This window comes from Salvelinus alpinus, chromosome 15 (genome assembly GCF_045679555.1).
Source record: "Salvelinus alpinus chromosome 15, SLU_Salpinus.1, whole genome shotgun sequence".
NCBI lineage: Eukaryota > Metazoa > Chordata > Actinopteri > Salmoniformes > Salmonidae > Salvelinus > Salvelinus alpinus.
Genome location: NC_092100.1, coordinates 13767765 through 13794503, shown reverse-complemented (window position 1 = coordinate 13794503; position 26739 = coordinate 13767765). Strand labels below are relative to the sequence as shown.

At 40.9% G+C, this 26739-nt stretch overlaps 1 protein-coding gene across 2 annotated transcripts in view; it reads right to left on the bottom strand.

The window, feature by feature from the left end:
• Positions 1 to 3963: 3963 nt before the first annotated feature.
• Positions 3964 to 26739, bottom strand: part of LOC139539520 (alpha-N-acetylgalactosaminide alpha-2,6-sialyltransferase 5-like) — a 40968-nt gene continuing 18192 nt past the window's right edge. For both annotated transcript variants that reach the window (XM_071342560.1, XM_071342561.1), the window contains 3 exons: positions 17022 to 17434; positions 8433 to 8540; positions 3964 to 4448 (listed from right to left, as the gene is read on the bottom strand). In XM_071342560.1, coding sequence (XP_071198661.1) covers positions 4208 to 4448; positions 8433 to 8540; positions 17022 to 17434 — 762 coding nt within the window. In that variant the 3' untranslated portion in view covers positions 3964 to 4207. The remainder of the gene's footprint in view (positions 4449 to 8432; positions 8541 to 17021; positions 17435 to 26739) is intronic.

The following is a 26739-nucleotide window of genomic DNA, read 5'->3' as shown; positions in this document are numbered from 1 at the left end:
TTGAAGGCTGAGCAATAGACAATGAACAGCATTCTTACATAGGTACTCCTCTTGTTCAGGTGGGATAGGGAAGTGTGCAGTGCAATGGCTATGCGATCATCTGTGGATCTATTGGGGCGGCAAGCCAATTGAAGTGGATCTAGGGTGTCAGGTAAGGTAGAGGTTATATGATCCTTAACTAGCCTCTCAAAGCACTTCATGATGACAGAAGTGAGTGCTATGAGGCGATAGTCATTTAGTTCAGTTACCTTTGCTTTCTTGGGTACAGGAACAATGGTGGACATCTTGAAGCAAGTGGGGACAACAGACTGGGATAGGGAGAGATTGAATATGTCCGTAAACACTCCATCCAACTGGTCTGTGCATGCTCTGAGGACGTGGCTAGGGTTAACACTCTTAAATGTCTTATTCATGCCGGCCACGGAGAATGAGAACCCACAGTCCTTGGGAGCGGGACACGTCGATGGCACTGTGTTATTCGCATAGCAGGCGAAGAAGGTGTTTATCTTGTCTTGAAGAAAGACGTCGGTGTCCGCGATGTGACTGGTTTTCCCTTTGTAATCCGTGACTGCCTTGAGATCCTGCCACATACGTCTCATGTCTGTTCCATTGAATTACGACTCCACTTTGTCTATGTACCTATGTTTTGCTTGTTTGATTGCCTTACGGAGGGAATAACTACACTGTTTGTATTCGACCATATTCCCAGTCACCTTCCCATGGTTAAATGCGGTGGTTCATGCTTTCAGTTTAGCACGAATGCTACCATCTATCCACGATTTTTGGTTTGACTAGGTTTTAATAGTCACAGTGGGAGCAACATCCCCTATGCCCTACCTGATGAACTCAGTCACCGTGTCCGTGTATACATCAATGATATTACCAGAGGCTACCCGGAACATATCCCAGTCTGCGTGATCAAAACAACCTTGAAGCATGGATTCTGATTGGTCAGTCCAGGGTTGAATAGACCTGAGCATGGGTACTTCCTGTTTGAGTTTCTGCCTATAGGAAGGGAGCAGCAAAATGGAGTCATGATCTAATTTGCCAAAGGAAGAGCGGGGGAGGGCCTTGTAGGCATCCCGGAAGAGAGAATAGCAGTGGTTGAGTGTTTTCCAGAGCGAGTACTACAGTCAATGTGTTGATAGAACTACAGTAGCGTTTTCCTGAAATTTGCTTTGTTAAAATCCCCAGCTACAATAAATGCAGCCTCAGGATATGTGGTTTCGAGTTTGCATAAAGTCCAGTGTAGTTCCTTGAGGGCCGTTGTAGTATCGGCTTGAGGGGGAATATACACGGCTGTGACTATAACCGAAGAGAATCCTCTTGGGAGGTAATATGGTCGGCATTTGATTGTGAGGTATCCTAGGTCAGGTGAACAAAAGGACTTAAGTTTCTGTATGTTATCACAATCACACAATGAGTAGTTAATCATGAAACATACTCCACTGCCCTTCTTCTTCCCAGAGAGTTCTTTATTCCTGTCTGCGCAATGTACTGAGAACCCAGCTGGCTCTATGGACGGGGACAGTATATCCAGAGAGAGACACGATTCCGTAAAACAGAGTATGTTACAGTCTCAGATGTCTCTCTTTAAGGAGATCCTCGCCCTGATCTGGTCTACTTTATTGTCCAGAGACTGAACATAAGCAAGTAATATACTCAGAAGAAGTGGATGGTGTGCCCGCCTCCTGAGTCGGACTAGAAATCCACTCCGAATACGTCTTCTCCGCCGGTGGCGTCTTGGCGCAGCCTCTGGGATATGTTAAATTGCCGTGGGAGGGTGCAAACAAAGGATTACATTTGGGAAATTCGTATTCCTGGTCGTATTGCTGGTGAGTTACCGGCGCTCTAATATCCAAAAGTTATTTCCGGCTGTATGTAATAACACAAAAAACATTCTGGGCTAATAGTGTAAGAAATAACACGCAAAAAAACGAAATACTGCAAAGTTGCTTAGGAGCCAGAAGCAGAGCTGCCATGTCTGTTGGCTTCATCTTACTTGCAGCTACCCACTTCTTAAGAAAGCAGCTACCCACTTCCTTGAAGTCTACTTATCCAGCAGCAGCTTGTACCATGCCACTTCTTCCAGAGTCTCCCATATGGAACACAGGGAGAGGATGGGGAAAATCAGAGTGTTAGAGTCCAAACACACAGCCATGTCTTCCCCAGTGCCTGGGCAGTGTCGATTTTAGCATGTACATCTTGGTGGGGCAAACTTTTTTGATGCATGCCAGCAAAGCCACAACACAACACTAAACAATGCATTAATTGCACTATAATGGTTACAAACGGTGCCCACAAACTGTTTGGGCCTACATAAAGCTGTCCCAACAGCAGAGTCCCAATACCTTACCACTGCTACACCTGGCTATCAGCAGAGCCTTGTCTGGCAGTGAAACAGGTCATTCAGCTTCATTTACTGCCTTTTAAAAAAACATAGCTGTTATGGCTGATTTGCTTAAACAAATGTGGTTTCTACTGACAATTGAGATGTACAAACTATGGCATAAGGGGACAACGAGCGGATAAGAGACAATCCGTAATTTAGGTTAAGACATTAATGAGGGAGCTAGGATGGACGTAGTCAATATAACTATTTGTTCAGTACTTTGAAATGTACAGCGACAAAATTTAGAACATGGGCCGTTCTTACAGTATTCTGCCTGTACTCCAAGTCAGAACCATAGGATAAATAAAGGGGGCATATAAGCAGGCAATGACAGCTTTTACAATATTCAATGATTACATTTCTCTAAAACAGGCTTTAGGCTACATGTGCACCACCAAGTCAGAACAGAAGGCTAAATATGGGGGGAAAAGTGACCAAATTATTAGGTTGAGGCACATGGATTACTAACAGTTTATTACACAACATACACTTAGTATTACTTTCTTAGCTACAGTATACATATCTCCCTGGCATATTACATAATTTACGCAGCAGCATACAATACATTTTTGGACTCACCTTGTTGTGCTATGCTCACTTGGGCAAATTTTGCCATCAAACTTTGTCATCAAAGTCTGGCATTCTCTGGATTTATGGTGCTTTCAAGACAACTGGGAAATCTGAAGAAAAAAAACAAGGTTGAATCATGATGACGTCAGTGATCTTCAGGTCGGAGCTCTAGAAAGTTCCAAGTCGGATGACCGTTCAAACCTGGAGCTTGTTTTTTCCCGAGTTCCCAGTTGTCTTGAACTCACTGAAGTCTGAGATTTCCCAGTTCTGAGTTTCCAGCTGTTTTAATCATGGCAGAAGTCATGCTGGATTGACAGGATAGCCAATGTTGAATGTTTATAATTTTAAGCTTGGAAAAGAGACCCTTAAACCCAGACTTGGACCACACACCCACTCCACGGAATAGCAGGCTAGTGATTACTTTGCAATGCTTGCAGTTAGCCACAGATTCCTTCCAAACAACTCATTGTTGAATTTGCGATTTCCAACGTGTGTATAATGTTTATGGCCAATGAGCACAGATACATTGTATCTATAATTTCTCTTCATTATTTCTCTTCAATAGACAAGGATAGAAAAGGATTTGCCAGTAGATTGTCGACTTGATTCATGATGATGACTGCTAGCTTGATAGCTAAGATTTTGAAAGTATGATGTAGACATGATCAGTCTAATCAAAGCTACTGTAGATGTAACGTGATTTGACGTCATTTTATCTGTGACCAATGACTTTGAGCCTTCTTAGATGGGCACTTCTAATGTAACTCTATGGCAGCACCCAAGGGGCTTGAATTCTTTAGCTCTACCTGTAGATGATTTTGTGGTGACGTAGTGTCCCCATGACTGACAGAACACTGAGCCAATCACGATGCAAATAGAGAACATTACCAACCCCTATGCTCTGTATTTTCCGCTGGCTGCCCCACCACCAGAGAAAGCACTAAGCTAGTCTGAAACACCTGAATTTTGGATCTACCTTACTCAAGAAAGCAAAAAAGAGTTTGTATGCGGCTTTATTAACTCAACGATTTTTATTTTATTTTTTACATTGTTTACAAACTGATATGTGACACGTATTAATGCCAAAATAACATGCAAAACAGGGAAAACAATTTTTTTTTATCCTTTTTTTGCTAAACAGGTGGGGCTCAAAACAGGTGGGGCTCTTCCCCACCTGCCCTGAATGACGGGTCGCCACGGGTCCTGTGGACCTTTCTGTCTGTCAGTCTGACTGTCTGTCTGGTATCAGGAGACAGCTGGAGCAGGTGTGTGTGAGCTGCTTCCATTGAGAGTGGAGGACGGGCTCCAGTCTGGCTGGTAGAAGTGGATGTCATACTTCTGGGCCCAGTTGGCGAACACTGTTTTCTCCGTGATGAAGCGGTGGTGGCCGCCGCTCTGGTTGTGCTCGTGGGAGAGATACAGGGAGCATTCGTCTGGGCCAGAGGGCTCATAGTAATGATACGGCACCGAGAGATGAGAGGGAGTACTGTGAAAAGAGGATGAGAAGAGAGAAGGAGAAAGGGGAATACGAAGGGAGAAAACAGAAGAGGTTGGAGACAGAGAGTGAGAATGGACAGGGAGTGATGGAGAGATAGATTAACAGAGAGAAAAAGGGAAAGTGTGCATGAGTGCGTGAGAGAGAGAGAATGAAAGAATGGGGAGAGGAGTGTTAAAGGGAGGGAGAGAGAGGGATAGAGAGAAAGACAGAGAGATGAGAGAGATATCATAAAAATAATTCTTAGCCATGAGAGCCCTGTGCTCATCAAAGCTAGTCCCATGATCCCTGTGATGATCCTGAAAGTACTACACTCAGTAGACTCGGGCCTCAAGAGGGGCGTTTGAGCCAGCAGAAAGAGGGGCGTTTGAGCCAGCATGAATCATTCAAACAGCAAAGGCATTTGATATGGTCCCATGGACCTGCCTATGGATATCAGCTTAATGTCTGAAGCTACTGTAGTCCTCCATCAATCTACAGGCGGCAGACAGCCTAGCAGCATTGGGCCAGTAACCAAAGGTCACTGGTTCGAATACCCAAGCCGATAAGCCGATAAGGTGATAAATCTGTCTGTACCCTTGAGCAAACATTTATAAAAATAGTAATAGTAGTAAAAGTTACCTATGGAATGTTCCATAACTTTTGTAATTAATGCTCAAATAACAAAAAATTATAATAATTCATATACAATACCAGTCAAAATTTGGAGACACCTACTCATTCAAGGGTTTTCCTTTATTTTTACTGTTTTCTACATTGTAGAATAATAGTGAAGACAGCAAAACTATGAAATAACACATATGGAATCACGAAGTAACCAAAAAAGTGTTAAACTATTCTAAATATATTTTATATTTGAGATTCTTCAAAGTAGCCACACGTTGCCTTGATGACAGCTTTGCACACTCTTGGAATTCTAACAACAAGCTTCATGAGGTAGTCACCTGGAATGCTTGTCCAACAGTCTTGAAGGAGTACCCACATATGCTGGGCACTTGTTGGCTGCGTTTCCTTCACTCTGTGGTCCCACTCATCCCAAACCATCTCAATTGGGTTGAGGTTGGGTGATTGTGGAGGCCAGGTCATCTGATGCAGCAATCCATCACTCTCCTTCTTGGTCAAACAGCCCCTACACAGCCTGGAGGTGTGTTTTGGGTCATTGTCCTGTTGAAAAACAAATGATAGTCCCACTAAGCGCAAACCAGCTGTGAAAGCGTATCGCTGCAGAATGCTGTGGTAGCCATGCTGGTTAAGTGTGCCTTGAATTCTAAATAAATCACTGACAGTGTCACCAGCAAAGAACCCCCACACCATCACACGTCCTCCTCCATGCTTCACGGTGGAAACAACACGTGGAGATAATCCGTTCATCTACTCTGCGTCTCACAAAGACACGGCAGTTGGAAATGAAAATCAGAAATTTGGACTCATCAGACCAAAGGACAGATTTCCACCGCTCTAATGTCCATTGCTCATGTTTCTTGGCCCAAGCAAGTATTTTCTTATTATTGGTGTCCTTTGATAGTGGTTTCCTTGCAGCAATTAAACCATAAAGGCTTGATTCACACAGTCTCCTTTGAACAGTTGATGTTGAGATGTATCTGTTACTTGAACTCCGTGAAGCATTCATTTGGCCTGCAATCTGAGGTGCAGTTAACTCTAATGAACTTATCCTCTGCAAAAGAGGTAACTCTGGGTCTTCCTTTCCTGTGTCGGTCCTCATGAGAGCCAGTTTCATCATAGCGCTTGATGGTTTTTGCTACTGCGCTTGAAGAAACTTCTTGAAATGTTCCGTATAGACTGACCTTCATGTCTTAAAGTAATGATGGACTGTCGTTTCTCTTTTCTTATTTGAGCTGTTCTTGCCATAATATGAACTTTGTATTTGACCAAATCTTCTGTATACTACCCCTACCTTGTCACAACACAACTGATTGGCTCAAACGCAATAAGAAGGAAAGAAATTCCACAAATTTACTTTTAACAAGGCACACCTGTTAATTGAAATGCATTCCAGGTGACTACCTCATGAAGCTGGTTGAGAGAATGCCAAAAGTGTGCAAAGCTGTCATCAAGGCAAAGGGTGGCTACTTTGAAGTATCTCACATATAAAATATATTTTGATTTGTTTAACACTGTTTTGGTTACTACATGATTCCATATGTGTTATTTCATAGTTTTGATGTCTTCACTATTATTCTACAATGTAGAAAATTGTAAAAAAATATAGAAAAACCCTTGAATATGTAGGTGTGTCCAAACCTTTGACTGATACTGTATATAGTACTCATTCTTTATATCTGTGTATATCTATATCATATTGTCCATTAGTTTCTAGTGGATAGACCATATTGTTCAAGAGAAAATAGCCTAATTAATGAAAAAAGTACTCTATCTAATCAACAATGTCATTATTTTCAATAAACTCTGCAACTCTTCCAATGAATTACTTTTTTTCACAACTGCCAGCAGTTTGGAACCAAAACATTAATAACAAAGACATATTTACATAGAAAAATAAGTAACCCAAATATTAAGGATATTTAATGCTGAAACGCTTATATTAAACACCAATGGTATTTAATTTGTTAAAATATTTTTTAATATATTTTATATTTTTTATTTCACCTTTATTTAACCAGGTAGGCTAGTTGAGAACAAGTTCTCATTTACAACTGCGACCTGGCCAAGATAAAGCAAAGCAGTGTGACACAGACAACACAGAGTTACACATGGAATAACATGGAATAAACAATAAACAAGCCAATAACACAATAAACAAGTCAATGACACAGTAGAAAAAAAAGAAAGTCTATATACAGTGTGTGCAAAAGGCATGAGGAGGTAGGCAATAAATAGGCCATAGTAGCGAAGAATTACAATTTAGCAGATTAACACTGGAGTGATAAATGAGAAGATGATGATGTGCAAGTAGAGATAATGGCAGAAAAGTAAATAAAAACAGTATGGGGATGAGGCAGGTAGATTGGGTGGGCTATTTACAGATGGACTATGTACAGCTGCAGCGATCGGTTAGCTGTTCAGATAGCTGATGTTCAAAGTTGATGAGGGAAATATAAGTCTCCAGCTTCAGCGATTTTTGTAATTCGTTCCAGTCACTGGCAGCAGAGAACTGGAAGGAAAGGTGGCCAAATCAGGTGTTGGCTTTGGGGATGATCAGTGAGATATACCTGCTGGAACGTGTGCTACGGGTGGGTGTTGTTATCGTGACCAGTGAACTGAGATAAGGGCGGAGCTTTACCTAGCATAGACTTATAGATGACCTGGAGCCAGTGGGTCTGGCGACGAATATGTAGCGAGGGCCAGCCGACTAGAGCATACAGGTCGCAGTGGTGGGTGGTATAAAGTGATTTGGTAACAAAACAGATGGCACTGTGATAGACTGCATCCAGTTTGCTGAGTAGAGTATTGGAAGCTATTTTGTAGATGACATCGCCGAAGTCGAGGATCGGTAGGATAGTCAGTTTTACTCGGGTAAGTTTTGCGGCGTGAGTGAAGGAGGCTTTTTTGCAAAAATGAAGGCCAATTCTAGATTTGATTTTGGATTGGAGATGTTTAATATAAGTCTGGAAGGAGAGTTTACAGTCTAGCCAGACACCTAGGTATTTATAGTTGTCCACATATTCTAGGTCAGAACCGTCTGGGGTGGTGATGCTAGTCGGGCGGGCGGGTGTGGGCAGCGAAAGGTTGAAAAGCATGCAAGTTGATGGTTTATTTTTAGGATAAGGCCACACAGAGGGCCAAAGATAATAACAGACACCTGTGATAGTCTTAAGTACCAAAAAAGACCAATAGAAAATGTTAAGTTTCCAAAAGTCTGGTAGTTTGCTGGTAAACTTAGAAAGTTTCCAGTAATATACCCCACCTTTGCAAACTTATATGCCAATTAATAATCTATTAGTACAATTGGGGTAATAATCCCTGTCGGACAGCACTTTGCAGAACCCAACCCACCTGCAGAAGTCCGGAGCCACCATGCCATAGACATTGACCCTGTCACAGAGTTCCAGGGCAATGGCCATGGTGAACCAGCCAGTGGTCAGCCACGAGTTAGAGGTCTTCCTGGATGAGAAGGTGCATGGAGAAAATACATGTTCAACAAAATGTACTGCATGATTCAATAGAATTTAATGTTAATCATGCCAAAACCTCCCTATGTAGTGCTCGCAGTGACATCCGTTCTGGCCAAGACCTCAATTTATTAGGTCATTTTTAATACCATACGTTTTGACACTGCCATATTCCTAATTTACATGATTTGACATGAAATGACGGTTTCAAGGCCGATAAACAGCCATCAAACCGGTGCCCCCTGTAATATGGAGCCCTCTCATCTACTGAGCCATCAAGGCTAGTTTGTCGGGGTTGGACCTGCCACACCTGCCGGCAATACCAGCCCCTCGCTGGGGGATATCCCAGATGACAGCGGAGCCAATCCTGTTTGGGCTCATCCTGTGTGCTGTTGGCAACGTCTGCCAGATAGAGTGCCAGGGAGAGTGCAAGCCAGTGAGAGTCTGGTAGGACCTGTAATCGGTTTCTGCTTCCAACTCTGACTCAGTGACATCATATTGTGAGGCAGTGTAGTGCTTCTGTAACTTCCTGTCAACAGTTAATGAAGACACCAATTATCTTGTAGCATATGTATCTGTCATGTAGCTGCTGGAGCTAATTTGGATTGCTAGAGCTAATCTGTCAGCATCTATTAATGATTAGTACGTTGGGTTGGCTCCCCATGACATAAATGTTTAAGCGCGTCACTTACTGTAGGCTAGCTACCAAGCTTATGATGCTGTATCTGACTGACTGACTGAGCTAACTACAGTTTGCCAGAGGAGAGTTGAGCAGACATTGAAATAGCACATGCCCAACATACATAGAAACATTGTGTATTCATACCAATTGGATGTACAGTTGAAGTCAGAAGTTTGCATACACTAAGGTTGGAGTCATTAAAACTAGTTTTCAACCACTCCACAAATTTCTTGTTAACAAACTATAGTTTTGGCAAGTCGGTTAGGACATCTACTTTGTGCATGACACAAGTCATTTTTCCAACAATTGTTTACACACAGATTATTTCACTTATAATTCACTATACCACAGTTCCAGTGGGTCAGAAGTTTACATACACTAAGATAACTGTGCCTTTAAACAGCTTGGAAAATTCCAGAAAATTATTTAATGGCTTTGGAATCTTCTGACAGGCTAATTGACATAATTTGAGTCAATTGGAGGTGTACCTGTGGATGTAGTTCAAGGCCTACCTTCAAACTCAGTGCCTCTTTGCTTGACATCATGGGAAAATCAAAAGAAATCAGCCAAGACCTCAGAAAAAAAATTGTAGACCTCCACAAGTCTGTTTCATCCATGGGAGCAATTTCCAAATGCCTGAAGGTACCACATTCATCTGTACAAATAATAGTACGCAAGTATAAACACCATGGGACCACGCAGCCATCATACCGCTCAGGAAGGAGACACGTTCTGTCTCCTAGAGATTAAAGTCCTTTGTGCGAAAAGTGCAGATCAATCCCAGAACAACAGCAAATGACCTTTTAAGATGCTGTAGGAAACAGGTACAAAAGTATCTATATCCACAGTAAAACAAGTCCTATATCGACATAACCCGAAAGGCCGCTCAGCAAGGATGAAGCCACTTCTCCAAAACCGCCGTAAAAAAAACAGACTATGGTTTGCAACTGCACATGGGGACAAAGATCGTACTTTTGGAGAAGTGTCCTCTGGTCTGATGAAACAAAAATAGAACTGTTTGGCCATAATGACCATCGTTATGTTTGGAGGAAAAAGGGGGAGGCTTGCAAGCCGAAGAACACCATCCCAACCGTGAAGCACGGGGGTGGCAGCATCATGTTGTGGGGGTGCTTTGCTGCAGGAGGGACTGGTGCACTTCACAAAATAGACGGCATCATGAGGGAGGAAAATTATGTGCAAATAATGAAGCAACATCTCAAGACATCCGTCAGGAAGTTAAAGCTTGGTCGCAAATGGGTCTTCCAAATGGACAATGACCCCAAGCATACTTCCAAAGTTGTGGCAAAATACCTTAAGGACAACAAAGTCAAAGTATTGGAGTGGCCATCACAAAGCCCTGACCTCAAGCCTATAGGAAATTTGTGGGCAGAACTGAAAAAGCTTGTGCGAGCAAGGAGGCCTACAAACCTGACTCAGTTACACAAGATCTGTCAGGAGGAATGGGCCAAAATTCACCCAACTTATTGTGGGAAGCTTGTGGAAGGCTACCCAAAACGTTTGACCCATGTTAAACAATTTAAAGGCAATGCTACCAAATACTAATTGAGTGTATGTAAACTTCTGACCCACTGGGAAAGTGATGAAAGAAATAAAAGCTGAAAGAAATAATGCTGTCTACTATTATTCTGACATTTCACATTCTTAAAATAAAGTGGTGATCCTAACTGACTTAAGACAGGGAAAATTTACGAGGATTAAATGTCAGGAATTGTGAAAAACTGAGTTTAAATGTATTTGGCTAAGGTGTATGTAAACTTCCGACTTCAACTGTATCCAAATTGTATTGTGCTGCAAAGTGGGATTCAAATGTACTATTATTTTGTTTTTAAAGATTAATAGAAATTAAATAACTAAAATATAGTCGTTGCACAAGTATTTAGCTCCCTGAGTGAATACATGTTAGAAACACCTTTGGCAGCGATTACAGCAGTGAGTGTTCTTGGATAAGTCTCTAAGCTCTTTACACACCTGGACTGTGCAGTATCAGCCCATTACTCTTTTCATAATTCTTCAAGCTCCTTCAAGATGTTGGGGATCATGGATAGACAGCAATTTTCAAATCTTGCCATAGATTTTCAAGCAGATTTAAGTCAAAACTGTAACTTCCCCACTCAGAAACATTCACCGTCTGCTTGGTAAGCACCTCCAGGATTTATTTGGCCTTGTGTGTAGGTTATTGTCCTGCTGAAAGGTGAATTCATCTCCCAGTGTGTGTTGGAAAGCAGATGAAGCAGGTTTTTCTCTAGGATTTCCACTGTGCTTAGCTCCATCCCATTTAATTTTATCCTGAAAAACTCCCCAGTTTTTGTCAATGTCAAGCAAACCCATACCATGATGCATCCACTTGAAAATAAGGAGACCGTTACTCAGTGATGTGTTGTATAGGATTTGCCACAAACATAAGGCTTTGCATTTAGGCCAAAATGTGATTTTCTTTTCTTATTTTTTTTCAGTATTACTTTGGTGCCTTGTTACACACAGGATGCTTGTTTTGTAATATTTCTATTCAGTATATTTGTACTCTTCTTTTCACGCTGTCCTTTAAGTCATTATTGTGGAGTCGCTACAATGTTGTTGATCCATCCTCAGTTTTCTCCCATCAAAGCCATTGAACTCTGTAACTGTGGCCAATGGCCTCATGGAGCAGTTCATTCCTGTCCTGCAGCTCAGCTCCGGAGGACGACTGTATCTTTGACGTGTCTGGGTGGTTTAATACATAATCCACAGCATAGTTATTAACTTGACCAGGATTAAAGAGGTATTCAATGTCTGATTTGATATTGTTACCCATCTACCAATCACTGCTCTTCTATATTGGCTTTTATGAATCTGTCAACCCCTATTATTTTACACAGAGTGAGTCCATGTAACTTATTACATGATTTGTTAAGCCACATTTTACTCCTGAACTAATTTAGGCTTGACTAAACAACCACTATATTTTAGATATCAAATTTGTTTTAATAACAATAAAAAATAAACTTCCACTTTGACATTGCAGCGTATTTAGAGGAGAACGATCCCATTTGTAATATTTTTTTTTTTGAAGAAATCCAAGGGTATGAATACTTTTGCAATGCACTGTAGCTGTTAACTTTTCGCAACATTGTGTGCAACGTTGTGCTGAGATAAAAACAGCACTTGCTATCAGGTTGTCTCAATGTTGTTCTTGTTTCTTCTTCTACCTTTTCCAACGTGATTCAGCCATTGTTTTTTTATTCGGGACAGTGTTATTGTACTTTCAGATAGTCTTAGAATCCCTCTCTAGCTGCATCGTACACTTCATTTGGACTCTCATATCCCATTGGTTCTACAGTAAGTAGAGTATTAACATATATTAACATATATTCAGAGTGCTTTGAACTAAATCCTATTTAATGATACTGTGATATGTTTGGTGGTTGTTGGGATTTCTTAATTAGTCTTTTGTTAAGAGCGTCAACAATGCTCAATGGCAGCTTTAAAATTAGAATGTGTACAGTTGAAGTCGGAAGTTTACATACACCTTCATACACCGTTTTTCACAATTCCTGACATTTAATCCTCGTAAAAATTCCCTGTCTTAGGTCAGTTAGGATCACCACTTTATTTTAAGAATGTGAAATGTCAGAATAATAGTAGAGAGAATTATTTATTTCAGCTTTTATTTCTTTCATCACATTCCCAGTGGGTCAGAAGTCTACATACACTCAATTAGTATTTGGTAGCATTGCCTTTAATTTGTTCAACTTGGGTCAAACGTTTCAGGTAGCCTTGCTCACACACGCTTTTTCAGTTCTGCCCACAAATTTCCTAAAGTATGCTTGGGGTCATTGTCCATTTGGAAGACCCATTTGCGACCAAGCTTTAACTTCCTGACTGATGTCTTGAGATGTTGCTTCAATATATCCACATAATTTTCAATCCTGATGATGCCATCTATTTTGTGAAGTGCACCAGTCCCTCCTGCAGCAAAGCACCCCCACAACATGATGCTTCCACCCCCGTGCTTCATGGTTGGGATGGTGTTCTTCGGCTTACAAGCCTCCCCATTTTTTCTCCAAACATAACAATGGTCTTTATGGCCGAACAGTTCTATTTTTGTTTCATCAGACCAGAGTACATTTCTCCAAAAAGTACGATCTTTGTCCCCATGTGCAGTTGCAAACCATAGACTGGCTTTTTTTATGGCGATTTTGGAGCAGTGGCTTCTTCCTTGCTGAGCGGCCTTTCAGGTTATGTCGATATAGGACTCATTTTACTGTGGATATAGATACTTTTGTACCTGTTTCCACCAGCATCTTAACAAGGTCCTTTGCTGTTGTTCTGAGATTGATTTGCACTTTTTGCACCAAAGTACGTTCATCTCTAGGAGACAGAACGCGTCTCCTTCCTGAGCGGTATGACGGCTGCATGGTCCCGTGGTGTTTATACTTACGTACTATTGTTTTTACAGAAACGTGGTACCTTCAGGCATTTGGAAATTGCTCCCAAGGATGAACCAGACTTGTGGAGGTCTACAATTTTTTTTCTGAGGTCTTGGCTGATTTCTTTAGATTTTCCCATGATGTCAAGTGAAGAGTCACTGAGTTTGAAGGTAGGCCTTGAACTACATCCACAGGTACACCTCCAATTGACTCAAATTATGTCAATTAGCCTATCAGAAGCTTCTAAAGCCAAGACATAATTTTCTGGACTTTTCCAAGCTGTTTAAAGGCACAGTTAACTTAGTGTATGTAAACTTCTGACCCACTGGAATTGTGATACAGTGAATTATAAGTGAAATAATCTGTGTGTAAACAATTGTTGGAAAAATGACTTGTGTCATGCACAAAGTAGATGTCCTAACCGACTTCCCAAAACTATAGTTTGTTAACAAGACATTTGTGGAGTGGTTGAAAAATGAGTTTTAATGACTCCAACCTAACTGTATATTTCTCTAATGTGAGGGAATATTTTGGAACTGATTTCCAATATTAAAATCAATTGGAGCTAATTTGCTGGTGTTTTTACAGTCTTATATCAATTATAACTATATCAATGAATAGACATGCATGTATGTTCATGTATGACATGCATAAGACCAACATGCAAGGAATGAAATAATAATAATAATTATATTAACTCTACTTCTGCATGCTTATTAAATCAAATAAAAGTTTATTGGTCTCTTAGACAGTTTAGCAGATATTATAGCGGGAGCAGCAACATGCTTATGTTACTAGCTCCTAACAATGCAGTAAAATGTCCAACAAGTTGACAAATATTTGACATTTTACTGCATTGTTAGGAGCTAGTAACATAAGCATGTTGCTTCTCCCGCTATAATATCTGCTAAACTGTGTAAGCGACCAATAAACTGTTATTTGATTCTAACCAACTTGCGAAAACTATAGTTTGTTAACAAGAAATTTGTGGAGTGTTTGAAAAAAGAGTTTTAATGACTCCAACCTAAGTGTATGTAAACTTCCGACTTCAACTGTATGTGTATTCGAATATTGTATGTGTATTAAAATGTGCATGAAAATATGTGGGTGTATTAAAATGTGTATTAGAATATGTATGTGTATTAAAATGTGTATTATATGTATGTGTATTAAAATGTGTATTATATGTATGTGTATTAAAATGTGAATTATACTCTATGTGTGTTAATATGTGTATTAGAGTATGTATGTGTATTAAAATATGTATTAGAATCTGCATGTGTATTAAAATGTGCATTATATTATATATGTGTATGAAAATGTGTATTATACTATTTATGTGTATTAATATGTGTATGTGTATTAAAATGTATATTATACCATATACAGTGGGGAGAACAAGTATTTGATACACTGCCGATTTTGCAGGTTTTCCTACTTACAAAGCATGTAGAGGTCTGTCATTTTTATCATAGGTACACTTCAACTGTGAGAGACGGAATCTAAAACAAAAATCCAGAAAATCACATTGTATGATTTTTAAGTAATTAATTTGCATTTTATTGCATGACATAAGTATTTGATCACCTACCAACCAGTAAGAATTCCGGCTCTCACAGACCTGTTAGTTTTTCTTTAAGAAGCCCTCCTGTTCTCCACTCATTACCTGTATTAACTGCACCTGTTTGAACTCGTTACCTGTATAAAAGACACCTGTCCACACACTCAATCAAACAGACTCCAACCTCTCCACAATGGCCAAGACCAGAGAGCTGTGTAAGGACATCAGGGATAAATTGTAGACCTGTACAAGGCTGGGATGGGCTACAGGACAATAGCCAAGCAGCATGGTGAGAAGGCAACAACTGTTGGCACAATTATTAGAAAATGGAAGAAGTTCAAGATGACGGTCAATCACCCTCGGTCTGGGGCTCCATGCAAGATCTCACCTCGTGGGGCATCAATGATTATGAGGAATGTGAGGGATCAGCCCAGAACTACACGGCAGGACCTGGTCAATGACCTGAAGAGAGCTGGGACCACAGTCTCAAAGAAAACCATTAGTAACACACTACGCCGTCATGGATTAAAATCCTGCAGCGCACGCAAGGTCCCCCTGCTCAAGCCAGCGCATGTCCAGGCCCGTCTGAAGTTTGCCAATGACCATCTGGATGATCCAGAGGAGGAATGGGAGAAGGTCATGTGGTCTGATGAGACAAAAATAGAGCTTTTTGCTCTAAACTCCACTCGCCGTGTTTGGAGGAATAGAAGGATGAGTACAACCCCAAGAACACCATCCCAACCGTGAAGCATGGAGGTGGAAACATCATTCTTTGGGGATGCTTTTCTGCAAAGGGGACAGGACGACTGCACCGTATTGAGGGGAGGATGGATGGGGCCATGTATCGCGAGATCTTGACCAACAACCTCCTTCCCTCAGTAAGAGCATTGAAGATGGGTCGTGGCTGGGTCTTCCAGCATGACAACGACCCGAAACACACAGCCAGGGCAACTAAGGAGTGGCTCCGTAAGAAGCATCTCAAGGTCCTGGAGTGGCCTAGCCAGTCTCCAGACCTGAACCCAATAGAAAATCTTTGGAGGGAGCCGAAAGTCCGTATTGCCCAGCGACAGCCCCGAAACCTGAAGGATCTGGAGAAGGTCTGTATGGAGGAGTGGGCCAAAATCCCTGCTGCAGTGTGTGCAAACCTGGTCAAGAACTACAGGAAACGTATGATCTCTGTAATTGCAAACAAAGGTTTCTGTACCAAATATTCAGTTCTGCTTTTCTGATGTATCAAATACTTATGTCATGCAATAAAATGCAAATTAATTACTTAAAAATCATACAATGTGATTTTCTGGATTTTTGTTTTAGATTCATTCTCTCACAGTTGAAGTGTACCTATGATAAAAATTACAGACCTCTACATGCTTTGTAAGTAGGAAAACCTGCAAAATTGTCAGTGTATCAAATACTTGTTCTCCCCACTGTATACATGTATTAAAATGTGTATGTGTATTAAAATGTGTATTATAATATATATATATGTGTATTAAACCGTGTATGTGTATTGGAATGTGTATTAGACTATGCATGTGTATTAAAATGTAGATTATAATATATATATATATGTATTAAAATGTGTATTATAATATATGTGTATTAAAATGTGTATTAGAATATGTATGCTCAAGAGCTCTGAAAACAATACATTCGGCTTCCCTGGCAAATCCTGATTCAAGTTCTCAAACACAGTGACTGTATTCTTCAGATGTCATTCTCGGACAGAATTGGACTGCCAGACTCACAAAGTTAAAACCCAATGACATTATTGACCCAATGGTCAAAATGTCAAAATCCTACCTGTCTTTTCCCGTTTCATTTTTGAAGAGCTCGTCAAACTCCAGCATCTTGAGGGGGGAGATGACGTAGACCTTGAGCTTGGGAAGCAGCTGGTTGATCAGACGCAGGTTGTTGAAGACCCTGCCCTTGCCGTCGCGTCGCATGGCGCTGGTGGGTCCCCAGAAGAGGAAGACAGAGTCCTGGTTGGCGTTGAGCAGCTCCTGCCGTCTCTGCAGCACCCTCTGCACGCTGGAGTGGGCGATGACGCGCAGGCTAGTGCGCCGGCCCACATCCTGTTTGAAATTGTTTCCGTTTGGGGCATTGTTCATGCGGATGACGCACTCGGTGCGGTCAATTTCGTCCCCTCGGTTACTGCCAGTAAGGTGGCCCGAGCTGGACACCAGGGCACAGCAGTTACAGTGCATCCTCAGAGGCTGGGGGGGGGGGGGGGGGGCAATAGGTCAAAGACGGTATAGTACAGTGAGGTCAGGGTTTACACTGGCCCTTAAACAACATAAAAAATGCATGCTTCCTTCTTTCCTTGCCCTGAAATTTTGTGGCTAACAGCATTGGACAAGTGAATGCACGGTACCCACCACATTGCTTAAGCTTATCACAAGGCAGATGAAAAAGAAGGATGCATGTTTGAAGTTTTCAAACAGAATCTGCACTCTCTAGGGCCGAGCAAAGCACAAAGGGTCTTCTACAGGAATCACACAATCCATTATCATTCAAAAGAATGTGAGACCATATTCACCAAGGACATTTTGCCTGAGTATCTTCCTATAACAAAATAACTACAAGTGTTTAAAAGTGAATGCAATCCTCCCTCTCTGTCATCGAGGTCAATGGACACATGGAGGTGTGAGATCCATGGCATTAGATTCAAATCTCCCTGCCAAGAGGAAAACTGTACTTCCCAAAATCCAATAGCACAATCAATACCCTCTACAGCACAGAGTAGAAGGCTAGGCAAAAGGGCATCCATCTCTAATAGTAAAAACCCTGAGACCCTCTCATGAATTATTCTAAGGCTTAATGCAGAGGTCCATTGGCATTCAGAGCTGTACTCTGAGCTTCATGCTTGAGTGGGGCCTGTGCATACATTCATATACTGTATACATACAGGTGAGATTACCTACTTCACTGCCTCACTGCCTCCTGATCCCATTCTACTGTTTACACATCTCTTCCTTTAATCTCTGTGATTCCACACATATTAATTACCAAGGGAAACTTAGAGGAAATGGAGATGGCCCTGAGCACGATGTGGGAAGTGTGTGTGAAGACACAGAAGATAATGAAGACAGACTATAATGAAGACAGAAGATAACGAAGACAGAAGATAATGAAGACAGACTATAATGAAGACAGAAGATAATGAAGACAGAAGATAACGAAGACAGAAGATAACGAAGACAGACTATAATGAAGACAGAAGATAACGAAGACAGAAGATAATGAAGACAGACTATAACGAAGACAGAAGATAACGAAGACAGAAGATAAAGAAGACAGAAGATAACGAAGACAGACTATAATGAAGACAGAAGATAATGAAGACAGAAGATAACGAAGACAGAAGATAACGAAGACAGACTATAATGAAGACAGAAGATAACGAAGACAGAAGATAATGAAGACAGAAGATAACTAAGACAGAAGATAACGAAGACAGAAGATAATGAAGACAGAAGATAACGAAGAAGAAAAAAAAAGTTTTTGGCGGAGCCAGAAAGTTGGCTTTCAGAAATATTATAATGTAAACTTACTTTTAATCCATCTGTCTGCATATTTCAAGACATGGCATATGGAGGTTTAGTGAGATACCAAATGGGCTGGATGATTCTCTTCATCACCCATCTTGAAAAAACGTGTACTAAAAAAGTGGAAATCAATGGATTTCAACACAATGGAAAAATCTAATTATTTATCATTAAAATATTTTGGGCAGATGAGATTTAGTGATTGTTTGTGTTCGTCTGTAAGTTGTTGTTCGTATGTATAAGTTTGTATATCGATATTTTATAAAATAATAATAATAAAAAATAATAATGTTAAAAAAGATATAATAATAATGAAATCGCTGCCCATGGCAAGACAAACCACTCTTCTTACTAATTCCTACTTAATGCAATACAAGAAAATGATGGCAGACGTGCAATTCATGTTGGTTTAGTTCCATTATTCTCCCTGTCGGTAGGTCTTCATGCGTGTCACTTCTGATGAAGCGCAACAGTTTTCTCCTGGTAGCTTATTCGCATCTCTGAGGCTGTGCTGCTTTCTTTGTCTGAACTGACTATGTTTATCTGTGAACATTTCCCAGCACATTCATTTCTCCTCTGACGAGTCAAGAAATAAGATTGATATTTTGGATTTGACATGATGGAATTGTTTTTATATATTTTTTTAAACGTTAAGGAATATCAGGGCAGCAAATGCAAATATTGCCCAAGCAATAACGTTCAACTCTATTAATGTATCGTACTTGTGGCCTGGAGCATCAGGGAAATTCTCCCAGTAATAAAAGTGTTTTTGCAAGGAAGACTAAATTGTCTTTGACAGTCTATGCCCAGAGCTTCTGTCAGCTCAATGATTCTATGCGGAAATAGCAACGACTTATCAATCTTCATTCTGAGGAAAAGGTTGAAACTGAGAATCTTTAAGAGGGGAAATCTCATCAAAAAGGATTCTCAAACAATTCTCCCTTTTCCCAGTACAACTAGCTTATCAGTAGTGGTCATCTTGTGATGGGCTAGGATGAACTTATGTGTTACAAATAGACAAATGGGACAGTACAGAAGGATGGTCTCTGTCGTGCAAGTATGTCCGCAAGGGTTGTATAAACATGTTTTGCACAAGTGGATGGAATGCGTCTGTCTGGTTTAGGACAAAGTCGCAGTTGAGTTACTGTTCAGCAAGTTCTAGTTTCTGTACGAAATGGGGAGAATGCAGTCAACGTCGAAGTGAAAATATCACGATGCAGAGGAAGAGCCAGCCCTTCCAGGGCATTTTCCCTTTATATATGAAGAACTGTGTGACTTTACTATTCAGCTGAAGCATCCAGGTGGGTGAATAAATCAGGTTCTTAGTTTTGTCAGTCTCCACCTGTATCTGATTATATTTTCATCATTTAGCAGACACTCTTATCAAGAGAGACTTACAGTAGCGAGTGCATACATTTTCCTCATACAGGTCCCCTGTGGGAATTGAACCTACAACCCTGCCATTGCAAGCAACATGCTCTACCAACTGAGCCACACGGGACCATAATAGATAAAAACCTAACATCACATTATTGAATCAAATGTTATTACATAGATTCATCATTATGGAGGTTTCCTGATTGAAGCCTTGAAATTAAACAAAAAGTAATAAGAATTGTGCAGATCGATGCATTTTCAACATGTTAGATTCAGATGTGCAACATTATGAACCAATTTCAATCGAATCACAGGATCTTCTGAGGGGAGAACGGCTCATAATAATGGCCGAAATGGAACAAATGGAATGGCATCAAACACCTGGAAACTATGTGTTTGATGTATTTGATACCATTCCATCTATTTCGCTCCAGTCATTCGAACAAGCCCATTCTCCCCAAATGAAGGTGCCACCAACCTCCTGGGATTTTCAATAAGAGCACACCTACCTACAGTATGCAGTAGGAACTTGACTAATATGACCGTCTGTCTCATTCGTAAAAGGAAACGATTCTTATTCCACTCAAACTGTCAGTCCCAAATGGCACCCTATTCCCTCTATAGTGCACTACTTTTGACCAGGCCCCCATAGGAAATAGGGAGCCATTTTGGATGCAGTCCCAGAGTTAGCATGGTAGTGGGACGTTGGCAGGTTCAGACTTCATCTAATGTGGAGTATATTAGATTAGCTGAGCTACAATACATAGATCACAGAGCTCACAGCACACAGTTACGAGTACAGCTCCAACTCAGTCAGTTACCACTCACAAAGCAACTGGTCTCTACCCAGGAAACCAGGGTCATAATTGCTTTGAGAAAGACGCCATCCATTTACTGTAGCTTCTCTCATTCTTTCTGTCTAGGTAGCTACCTCCAAGAATACTCATACACAGCACCCGAGGTAGACAGTAGCCTCAATTTACAGTCTTGCAGTTGTGGTCCATGTAATATTTCAGAAACAATGGTCTTACTTGTGAGACTAAGAGCACAGAGCCCTTCCTTTATGATTTGTTTGATCTATGATGCTTATATGTTTCTGTAATTGAAATGTATGTGTGTCTACATCAAATTATTTTTTTTGGGGGGGGTGTGTCTTTGTCAGTAAATTGTTACAGTATGTCTGATATTTGTCTTAAACATTGTTCCCCGCTATGCTGCTGTCTTGGTTGGACCAGGCCTCTCTTGACAAATAGATGTTATCTCAATGACACTAACCTGGATAAATAAAGGTTCAATAAAACAATTAAAAAGCATGTTTTAGATCAGATGAAGAAAAATAGTGAACAATAGCAATATTCAGAACTTGTGTAACAGAGGAGGCCGTTTGACTTTGAAGACAATGCACTGAGGGGGGAAATTTAATTGGAAATCAAACGGTACTTATCTTTTCCATTAATTTGCTATTGTGAAATATTGCTTGATCTACAAAACAGCCTGGGATGTGGACTTCTCTCAACATAAAAACACTTTTGAGTGGAAACGCAGAGGCAGTCATTTTGACTGCATATGAATTTAAAATTCACATTTTTAAATCACACCCCCTTCTGTCCTTGACTTTTTATAAATAAGTCTCTTCACCACATGTATGTTGTTAGAATGTAACATGTTACAAACAGAATTTGTGTTTTAAGCAGTTTTAAGAGGACAAGTCATTTTTTCCCCCCAGAGTCAAATGCAGGTAAAGATATTTCGATTTCTATACTGAACAAAAATATGAACGCAACATGCAACAATTTCAGTGTCACATCTTCCCCTGCTCCTCCCCTCCGGCATACCACTTCGCTGGAATACTAACCACCGGTCCTGGGATTCATCTTACGCACACCTGGCACTCTTCATTACGCACAGCTGTTGGAAGGAGAGGACCAAGGTGCAACGTGGTACGTGTCCATATTTATTAAATTAACACTGAAATAACAAAAATAACAAAGATAACGACCGAAACAGTTCTGGCTGGTGCAGACACACAACACAGGAAACAACTACCCACAAAACACAGGTGGGATGAGGCTACCTAAGTATGGTTCTCAATCAGAGACAACGATAGACAGCTGTCCCTGATTGAGAACAACACTCGGCCAAACACAATGAAATATAAAACATAGAACAAAAACATAGAATGCCCACCCCAACTCACGCCCTGACCAAACCAAAATAGAGACATAACAAAGGAACAAAGTATGATCCCCAATCAGAGACAACGATAGACAGCTGCCTCTGATTGGGAACCATACCAGGCCAACATAGAAATACAACATAGATTGCCCACCCTAGTCACACCCTGACCTAACCAAATAGAGAATAAAAAGGCTCTCTAAGGTCAGGGTGTGACAAATTGTCTCGTTTCTGGTTTTGTTGTTTATTAAACGTTTCACCTGCACTTGCTTCCTGACTCACAGCTCCATTATTACACAAAGATTTTACTGAGTTACAGTTCATATAAGGAAATCCGTCAATTTAAATAAATTCATAAGGCCCTAATCTATGGCTTTCACATGACTGGGAATACAGATATGCATCTGTTGCTCACAGATACCTTTAACAAAAAGGTAGGGGTGTGGATCAGAAAACCAGTCAGTATCTGGTGTGACCACTATTTGCCTCATGCAGAGCGACACATCTCCTTCACATAGAGTTGATCTTCAATGGCTGTGTGAAGTTTATAATGGCGGGAACTGGAGCACGTTGTCGTCCACATCGATCCAAAGCATCCCAAACATGCTCAATGGGTGACATGTCTGGTCAGTACGCAGGCCATGAAAGAACTGGGACATTTTCAGCTTTCAGGAATTGTGTACAGATTTGTGTACAGGCCGTGCATTATCATGCTGAAACATGAGGTGATGGCAGCGGATGAATGGCACGACAATGGGCCTCAGGATCTCGTCACGGTATCTCTGTGCATTCAAATTGCCATCACAAACTGTGACAAGGAGATGGGGGAAATTACTGTGAATATGCCTGCCAGCTGATCTACACATCTGAAAACGCAACCTTGAATACCGTCCAGCCTCACGGCCTTGCAAGTGTTGACTTGATCACGTCGACCTCGGAGCGCGAGATCACCCAGTCCTCTGGGTCGGTGGGGGCCCTCACATATGGTACGGTGTTGTTATTGTCGAAGCGTGCATTAAATGCATTAAGTTCGCTTGGAACAAAGACATCGTTGGGCAGATCACGGCTGGGTCTTCCCTAGTCCCCTCCTGTACTCCCTGGCTGCATCACTGGCTGCATCACTGCTTGGTATGGCAACAGCACCGCCCTTGTTTGCATGGCGCTACTGAGGGTGGTTGGGAAATCCCAGTACATCACTGGGGCCACCTCTATATCAGGCGGTAGAAAAGAAGGCCCGGAAAACTGTGAAGGGCTCCAGCCACCCAAGCCATAGACTGTTCTCTCTGCTTCCGCATTGCAAGCGGTACCGGTGCATCAAGTCTGACACCAACAGGCTCCTGAACAGCTTCCATCCCCAAGTGATAACACTGATAAATAGCTAACAGAATGGCTACACAGACTATCTTGTATTATTTATTTTAATGCACACTCACAGGACTCTACAGACGCACACTGACACTCCAACACACTAATTTCATGCACACACATTTATACTGAGTCTACACACTCACTCACATTCAATCATCATATACACTGCTGCTACTCTGTTATCATATATCCTGATGCCTAGTCACCTTAGCGCTATACATATCTGCCTCTATCACTCCAGTATCCCTACACATTGTAAATATGGTATTGGAACAGACCCTGTATATAGCTTCTTACTTTCCCGACTCAAGTAAAAGTAAAAGTCACCCAGTAAAATACTACTTGAGTAAAAGTCAAAAAGTATTTGGTTTTAAATATACTTAAGTATCGAAAGTAAATGCAATTGCAAAAATATACTGAACTATCAAAAGTAAAAGTATAAATCATTGTAAATTACTTATATTAAGAAAAACAGACGGCACAATTTTCTTGTTTTTTATTTATTTACGGATAGCCGGGGGCACTCTCCAACACTCAGACATAAACAAAGCATTTGTGTTTAGTGAGTCCACCAGATCAGACGACCAGGGATGTTCTTTTGATAAGTGCGTGAATTGGACCATTTTCCTGTCCTGCTAAGCATTCATCATGCAAAAAGTACTTTTGGGTGTCAGGGAAAATGTATGGAGTAAAAAGTGCATCATTTTCTTTAGGAATGTAGTGGAGTAAAAGTAAAAGTTGTCAACAATATAAATACTCAAGTAAAGAACAGATACACAAAAAACTACTTAAGTACTTTACACCACTGCTTGTGCACATGATATTAAAACTTGAAACAAAAACTGCAGGTTTCCACTTAGATCCAAGATAGAGAACACAGTTGCCTCTCATAAATTGATGATATTCATTGCTTCCTGTCAGCTTCCTGTCAGCCCCGTCTATCTATCAGTTCATGAAGAAGTGGTGCTCTTGGATTAATGAGGACTGGGATCCTTTGAAAAATGTATATCAGTGAGGAGAAAGTACAGCAGCAGCACAGCCAATGGGTTACGTGTGTTAATGACATTGTAACGGTTGTCGTTGGTGGAAGGAGAAGAGGACCAAAGTGCAGCGTGGTACGTATTCATAATAATTTAATAAAGAATGAATACTGAACAAAAACAACAAACCGACAAACGAACAGTTCTGTAAGGTGCAAACAAAAACACTAAACAGAAAATAACTACCCACAACCCATAGTGGGAAAACAGGCTACCTAAGTATGATTCTCAATCAGAGACAACGATCGACACCTGCCTCTGATTGAGAACGATACTAGGCCAAACACATAGAAATATAACGACTAGAACAAAACATAGAAAAACAACAGAATGCCCACCCCAACTCACGCCCTGACCAAACAAAAATAAAGACATAAAAAAGGAACTAAGGTCAGAACGTGACAGACATCCAGAGGATAATGTCCAATAAGGTTAGCCGTGGTTCGGTTGAGCATTGATCTAGCTAGTCTCTGTCTAGGCCTTTAGGTTATGTGGTTAACCTTTTCCTGCAGTGGGCTATATCACGGTCACAAAGAGTGATTCTTGGTAGTCTTAAACAAATCTACTTTTATATACCTCACACACATGGTTAAGGGCTTAAAAAAACAAGACATCTGTACCATGTCAGATATTGAATTGAAATGTATTACATGTTGAGCTTGCATCCTAATATTACACTTTATATACATCACAGAAGACTGAAATATAACAAAACTGTTTGACAAAGAAACACCAGGTTTTCGTTTGGTAAAAAAAAAAAATCTTTACTAATAATCTTTACTAATTTACTAATAATCTTTCAAATCTTTAATTAAGAAATAAGGAAAAATATGAATAACATTCCACCCATGAGGCCAAAGAGGGCGCTTTTGGTAATTGACTGCAGGAAAGGGCTACGATATCAGATTGATATCTTAGGCAGGAATACACTGATTCTCTTTGTTAGGAATTCTACATTTACTAGTTTTTGTCTGGTGTTCTATAAAACTGGTAAAAGGCATCATTGACTCAAAAATAAGTCAGTTCTGCACTTCTGGTTTTCTTTGGTTATCTACATGTTTCTGTCTAGTTCTTATAATTACAGCATCAAAAAGGCTGGAATAATGAGTCATGAACCCACACACACATGTGCAAAAACACACACACACACACACACACACACACACACACACACACACACACACACACACACACACACACACACACACACACACACACACACACACACACACACACACACACACACACACACACACACACACACGCACACACACACACACACACACACACGTGTTAGCAGGGAGATTTACAGAAAAGACAGGTTTTGTGATTACCATGTGTAAAGGGCAGTGCAGATGGATGCTGCTCACTACTGTTTAAAGGTCAACATCTCTTTAACAGGAACAGGCAAAGCAACAGAGAAGTGGTGGAGGGAGAGGGGGGTGAGAGGGGTAGTGGAGGAGAGGGAGAGAGGGAGGATAGGAGAGAGAAGAGGTGAGTCAGAGGATGGAACTGTGATGTTGTCACTAAATGTATCTAGTCTACCATGTGTGTGTGTGTGTGTGTGTGTGTGTGTGTGTGTGTGTGTGTGTGTGTGTGTGTGTGTGCGTGCGTGCGTGCGTGCGTGCGTGCGTGCGTGCGTGCGTGCGTGCGTGTATGTGTGTGTGTGTGTGTGTGTTCGTGCTTGTTTGTGTGTGATACTCTGCAGCTATAATCAGACTGTCAATGCTGAGAAAGCAAGAGGGAGGGATATTCTCAGAAAAGAAGGCACTGTGGCAGTGGAGGAGAATGACAGACACAAACAGAGAGAACGAGGAGAAAATAACACAATGGGAGGAGCATCGATGAATTATAAAATCTGATTAAGTAGATCAGAGATCAAACACTAAATTAATAACTGTGTTACTATATTTATTTGTATGCTAACTTTATCGGCACAGTTTAAACTACTGGGATAAATTAGTCTTACTAAAATACTAAAAACAACGCCAACATCTACAGCTTGGTATCGGG